The 6,892-nt window shown below is 56.3% G+C and overlaps 1 protein-coding gene across 1 annotated transcript; it reads right to left on the reverse strand.

Moving 5' to 3' along the window:
• Positions 1-521: 521 nt before the first annotated feature.
• Positions 522-4,473, reverse strand: LOC125638827 (transcobalamin-1-like). The gene is made up of 4 exons (XM_048855022.2): positions 4,369-4,473; positions 1,577-1,739; positions 1,042-1,160; positions 522-824 (listed from the first exon to the last, which is right to left on the reverse strand). Exons 1-4 carry the CDS (start codon positions 4,445-4,447, stop codon positions 763-765), a joined length of 423 nt encoding a protein of 140 aa, XP_048710979.2. The 5' UTR covers positions 4,448-4,473; the 3' UTR covers positions 522-762.
• Between the last annotated feature and the right edge of the window lie 2,419 nt (positions 4,474-6,892).

Consider the following 6,892-nt stretch of genomic DNA (forward strand, 5'->3'; position numbering starts at 1 on the left):
GTCATCACCCTCCCATTGAGACCAGCCACTGGTAGGGGACTTGGACTCAGCATGACCCAGAGTGGGTGAGACAAGGAGCCCAGGCAGCGCTGCTGCTGGGGATCCAGGCAGAAGGAGGGTTTAGCTGGGCTGTTGACACCATTAGCCTCCCATTCTCCACCAGCAGTGCCCTCCAGCCTGCCCTGCTACACCAAAAGCCTTAGTGACCTGCCACTAACGATGCTACACCTAGTGCCACAGCAAGGGAGAGTCCAGGCCTGGGGACTGACTACTCAGTGCCCCATTGGCCAGGGCCACAGAGGGCATGGTGACTCCATAATGAGCCCAGTGCTCCACTGGCCAGGGCCATACGTTAAACGGGGTCTCGAGGGTAAGCCCTTAACTACGGTGGAGGTATGTGACTCTGTTGTGATGCAGCCCTGCGGCTATGCTGTGTTTCCAGATGGAGGTTGCCCTCCAGAGGCCCTGTTGCCCACATTCCCAGTTTCTCTTTGCCTGGAATAACTCTCACGGCGCAGACGGCTGTTGCAGAGGGTTTATTTCAGGAGTGAGGGACAGAGACAGACAGAGTTTGGGAAACAGTCACAGACATGAATACAACACACAGTCATCCCCAAGGGTCCGTCCCACCAAGAGGGAGATACCTGCTCTGGGGGAATGGGTGGGGCTGCTGAACCCTGGCATCCCTCACAGTAGAAAGGCCAGGACAAGTTTTGCCTTCATGAGCACTCCTTGTCCTCAGGCTGGCCAGTGCCCTGGAGCTCAGTAAGTGGAGAACCTGGCCTCCAGCTTCTCCCTATCAGAGACGGTGTAGCACCCAGCACCTGGAATATGAGGAGAGGAAAGGGAGGGTAAGGGATGCAAATGAGGTCAGTGGCCCCTCAGTGCCAGCCACCCACCTGCATGTCAGCCCCTCCCTGGGTCGATCTGTCTTCTCCTGGTTCTCATCCGCGTTCTCTTGTGCCTCTCACCCCCTGTTCTTCCCCCTCAACCCTCCCCCCACACACTTCCCCCTGCCCCCACTCTCCCCGGCCGTCCCACCTAGTGTCAGCGGGATGTCGTTGCTCAGGAGCTGCCAGTAGGTGTGCTGGTTGCTGTCTTCGTGCAGCCCCTGCACGGAGGTGATGTATGCGCCCCACACATACAGTGTGTACGTGAATCTACAGAGAGACAGAGTGAGTCCTGCAGGAGCCCTGGTTACCATTGCCTCATCGCCTCCCCAACCCGCACTCCATAGGGACATGCAACCCAGGCCACTGTGAGACTGAACCCCCATGCCATACGGGTGGGGGATTGAGAAGCAGCCGAGTTGGCCTCTGCATGAGTTCTGATCTCCCCACCCCAAGGAGACCGTGTCCAACTGAGTGATGTGGAGGAACCAGCCTTGATCCCCCGATACTTTAACTCGCCCACAGCAAACTGCTAGTTCTGGGAGTCATGCAGGGTGGGGTAGCAGGGGCATTTCCCCCCTGTGATCCTAGGGACCCCCTCCAATTTTTCCATCTCAGTTGCCCTAGTAGTGCCATGCTGCCATCTAGCCTGCTCTTTGCCAGGGGTTGCCAGGCCGAGCAGGTACCTGAATCTTCTGCAGTCTTTCTCCTGGGCGACCGCCATCACATCAAAGAAGGAGGAGTCCTGGGGCACGGTGAGAAGGATGGAGTCATTAAAGGAGTGGTTCATGCCATCCACAACAGTGTAGGAGACATCAATTTGGAGTTGAAGATGGGTGCGTGGAGCAGCTGTGGGGGTGGAGAGAGGGAGGTTGTCTGTGTGGGTAGGAGAGAGGGTGAAGACCAGCCACTTATACCTTGGAGGGGGGTGAGTCTCCCACTGCAGGGACTCCTGTACCATTGGAGTCAAGGGGAGATCCACAGATCCTACCAGGAATGGGGTGGAGGTACAGGATTGCAAAGGGAGAAACAAAGACAGAGAGGATCTGGGTGATGGCCCTGTGGCCAGGAGGTTAGCTGGGATTGAAGACAGGGCTTCTGGATCTATGACTCTCTACTGCTTGAGCTAAAAGCCAAGGAGCATTAACTTGAGCGCTAGAGGAGATCCATACATCTCTAGGTCATCCAGCCACTAGAAGGAGACACAGGACTACCTATAGAGCTGGCCTGGAATTTTTCAGTGAACAAATTTTTCACTGAAAAAGGCCAATTCAGTGTCAGAACTGTTCAGGAAGCACTGCTGGGTTGGAAGATACTCTCACCTTGAAAAATGTTTGGTTAAAAAAATGTCCATATTGGAAAGCTTTGGTTTTTCAATCGAAGCAACTTTTCATTCAGAGATTTTAGTAAATTTACACAGAAAAAAGGGAGAAAAGTGTGAAGTTGAAACATTTCAAAGTTATCAAAAGGACACATTTTGATTGACCCAAATTGTGGGTTTTGCGTTGGTTTGTTTTGGTTTGTTTTTTTGGATTTTCAGTTCGTGAACATTTTTGAGATTTTTTTTTACTTTTTGGCCTCATGCCAAAATGTTTTTGAAATGTAAACCACTCTCATGGAACAGGAAAACAATCCCGCCCCACCCTCCGCCAGCCTTGCTGCATGTGCTTCTGTCTACCTTCGATACTTTAGCTGGCCCTATCACCATCCTTAACAACCCCCAATGAGGCAGGGCAGTGCTATTAACCACATTGTACAGATGGGACTGAGACACAGAAAGACACAGGGTACATCCACACAAGAAAAAAACAAGCAAACCAAAAGCCTTGTGACAGCAAGTCTCAGAGCCTGGGTCAACTGATCTGCACTTGCACTGTGGAGTTAAAATAGCAGTGTAGACACTTCATGCTTGGGCTGGAGCCCGGGCTCTGAGACACAACCCGCTTGCCTGACACACACCCCCCACCTCCACATCCCTCACTGGCATTCCAGCTATGCAGAGATGCTCTGTACAGGCTGTTCCCACGTGGTGAAGGGAGGGCACGGTCTCTGCAGCCCCCCAGGTTGATGTGGTATGACTCTGGCACCTGAGTCAGACAGCATCTCCAGTGCCCAATGCTGGCACAGTCCCATGCTGCAGGTCACCTGTGTATTAGCCCAAAGGCAGCTGCATCCTTGATCCCTGCCCCCCAGTGCCATGTGTGAAATTTCCCAGGCCGGGTGCAAGAGGCAAGAGACAGGGGAGGCGAGAGGCTGCCATGGCCTGCATGGTAGGGACAATGGTTTGGACGGTGGGTCAGGAAGGGAAACTCCTCCTGAGTCACCAGGAGAACTGGATGACCCAGCTTCTAGGGAGTCACTGTGTTTGGGCAACATACACACTGCACGCCGGTGTCAGCAGCAGGGAGGGCAGGTGTAGCTGGTGCCACAGTGAAAAGCAGGCCGTGCCCACACGGTGGTGTGCAGCTACACGTGTGAGGGGAAGCCTCCAGCAGCTCCCCACTGGTGGAGCCTTTCACTGCTGCAGGGGTCTTTCCTTGTGGTGGGAAAAGGCTCTAGCAGTGCTGATGCAGCAGGACACTGCACTGCTAAAAATAACAGTGCAAACTAGGCTAGGACAAGCAAAGAGCCAGGTAGGGTGTGTGTGTGGGTACGTACCCAGGCCCCTTCAGGTGTGTCTTTGCTGTACGCGCCTAAGCCACAAGCTGGCCACTCACCCGTTCCTGGAATACCGGACGTTCCGGTACTTTGGGGAATGGCAGGGGCCTGCCCTGTCAGCATGACCGTGCATGCAAGGTCCTGCTCTCTGTGGGGGGAGGGCACCATTTTTAAGAATTGGAGGGGTAGAGTGGTGTTTCCCATCGGATACTGGACAGAGCAACGTTCGGTTTGGTCCCTGTACAGATCAGGAAAAACCTCTGAAAAAGAGGACTGTCTGGTTTAATATCAGACAAGTGGCCTCCCTACTAAGCCATTCCTCATCAGCTACACTCCGACTTATACCTGTGCTAGTGGGGGCTACTCGTGTACGCACTCTACATGCCCCCAAAAGCAGGTAGTGTAGATGCACCTATAGACTCAACCTGTTTCCTGGGGGGAGGGGGGTGTCTCTTTGTATCACTATCACTGTGAGCGAAGCTGGTCTGACTCTGAACTCCATCCCCCCGCCTGCCCCTAAAGTGATGCTGGCATTGCTGGGTCTCTCCCATGCTACTGAGCTGGGGCATGGGGAGAGGGGCACTCTATCCCATGGAGCATGTAGGGGGCAGTGTGTTCTGGAAGGAGGAGTCCAGAATCCAGGGTTCACACCCCAGCTGGATCACCCAGTTTCCCCATGCATATGAGGAGCTCTGCAGAGGAAGGATTATTGACATCCTGCAGAGGGCCTATCACTCTCTGGGTTCTTTCCCTTCCCCCGCCACCCCAGCAGACACACCACAGAGGGGAGGGGTACATGGCACAAGGCCATTTGACTCACCACAGCCCTGGCACAGCCCCCCAGGGGCGAGGTACAGGAGCAGGAGCCCTGCTAACATGATCACCAAAGTCTTCATCATCTCTCCGTCTCCAGTCACTCCCTGGCTGTTCTGAGACCTGGACTGGGACCTGGTATTTATCAGCTGGAAGGAGGTGGGGACACTAGGGTGCCCTGCCCTCCTCCCCTGGCTTACCTCACCCTGCTGTTTGCCCAGAGCAGATGGGAGACATTATGCAATGCCCAGCAGCATGGGCAGGTCTGTGCCCCAGAGACCAGCACAGACAAAGATGTCGGGGCTGTCAGACCACTACTCCCTCCCCATGGACTCTGGGTGCTGCGAGGAGCCAACTGCACCAGAGACCTAGATGGAATTCTCCCTGTCACAATCCATACTCCCACTTCCCCAGGTGACTTGGTGTCACAGGGCCCCGGTCACATCTCACTGGGGGCCATAGGACTGTGAGACCACAGCTGGCTAACGCCTCTGCCCAGACACATGGACACCATGGGCCACCCCAGGGAAGTTGTGCACCAGTGTAAGTGAGAGGGAATTTGGGCTGCTTGGTTTTATCCCTGCCTGGTTTCCCAGGTCATTGTGTGCAGTTGGTCCTGGCTGTAGGTGGGAATGAGGGGCATTAGCAGAGCTGTGGTGGGGAGCTCAGGGCTGGGCTAGCAGGGGACTGTGGGTTGCAGTTGAGGGGTATCAGTCAAGCAGTGGGTGGGGGGAGTGCAGGGCTAGGATACCAGAGTATTGAAGTTTGGGACTGAGGGACCTCGGCAGACTTGTGGGGGAGGCCAGGGCTGGGGGGACAGGGTACTGGGGGTTGGGATTGAGGCTCATCACCAGAGCTGTGTGTGATGGGGTCCCAGGGATGGGATAGCCGGGGTCTAGGGTCAGGTTTGATGGGCATCGGCAGAGCTGCGTGGGGGCTCAGGATGGCACTGAGGTGGGTGGTTCTGGGGTCCAGGAGTCAACTGATTTCAGCTGAAGCCAGGGCTGCCCAGCACCTCTGAATAGCAGGCCCCAGGAATCTCAAATTAGGCACCCAAAACTAGTGGGTGCTTGAAAAATTAGCCTTTGAATGTTCTGTGCCTCAGTTTCCCATCAGTATAATGGGGGTGGTCTTCCCTTCCTCACTCACCAACTGAAGTGGGGGAGAGTTAGTTCATCCATCTGTGCGTAGCACTAGGAGATCCTTGCCTGGGAGGTGAGGTGTCATGGTCTTGCCTGTGTATGAGGGTTTCATCCCCCAGTGCTGAAGGGATACAGGGAAACAATGGGCAGAAACTTTACAAACAAACAAACAAACCCAGTGTTATCACAAAGGGGCTGTGAACAGACATAAAGTCTTTTACAGAAGTGGGTAGGTGGCTTTTAGTTTACCCTCACTAGGAAAGGGGGCAGAGTTACCACCCCTGGGAACAGATGCTACAACCACAAGGGCTCAGGGTAGCACACATCTACTAGATCAGGGGTGGGCAAACTTTTCGGCCTGAGGGCCACATGGGATTGCAAAACTGTATGGAGGGCTGGGTAGGGAAGGCTGTGCCACCCCAAACAGAACACCCCCACCCATCCAACCCCCCCTGCTCCTTGTCCCATGACCGCCCCATCCCGGGACCCCCTGCCCCCTGAGAGGCCCCCCTGGGATTCCCCCCCCCGACTGTCCCAACCCCTATCCGCACCCCTGCCTCCTGACAGGCCCCCCGGGACTCCCACGCCCTATCCAACCCGACCTGTTCCCGTCCCCTGACCGGCCCCCCAAAACCTCTGCCCCATCCACCCGCCCCCTGACAGGCCCCCCAGGACTCCCACACCTATCCAACCACCCCCTGCCCCCTGACTGCCCCCCCCCCCAGGATCTGCCGGCCCCAGCCCCCTTACCGTGCCGCTCAGAGCAGCATGTCTGGAGCCAGGCCGCCTGGCCGGAGCCTGCCGCGCTGCCCTGCAGGAGCGCACAGCCCCACAGCCCAGAGTGCTGCCCGCGCGACGGCAAAGCTGCGCAGGGGGGCCGGGGACGAGCCTCCCGGGCCGGGAGCTCAAGGGCCGGGCAGGACGGTCCCGTGGGCCGTAGTTTGCCCACCTCTGTGCCAGATGCAGCTCTCCTGGCTTTGGCTGGCTACTCTCATCTGCCCCTGTCAAAGCTGCAGAGGATGGGACCAGAGCTGTGGCCCACGCTGGTAATGGAGGAATCGCAGGCACCTGAGTGCTGCTGCCCCTGGTATTAAACCAGCCACTGGGGGCAGCTTCTCCTCTTAGGGCTGTTTCCTGTGTGGGGAGTGGAAGATGGGAGCTCCTGTGGGGAGCTGGGCTTCGCGCCTCTTAGTCACTGGTGCTTGGGCTCAAAATGCTTTGGGTAAAGTGGGGGGAATGAGGGGTGCCGGGTGCAAACTGATCTTCTTGCTGTGGCTTATCCTCCAGCTTTGTGGGGCCTTCCTGCTCTAGCCTCAAGGAAGGGTTGCTGTGGGGCAGAGTTGGATCCAGGTCCTGTTGTCTTCTTGTAACTCTGGGAAAGTAGAGCCT

This window comes from Caretta caretta, chromosome 6 (genome assembly GCF_965140235.1).
Source record: "Caretta caretta isolate rCarCar2 chromosome 6, rCarCar1.hap1, whole genome shotgun sequence".
Lineage (NCBI taxonomy): Eukaryota > Metazoa > Chordata > Testudines > Cheloniidae > Caretta > Caretta caretta.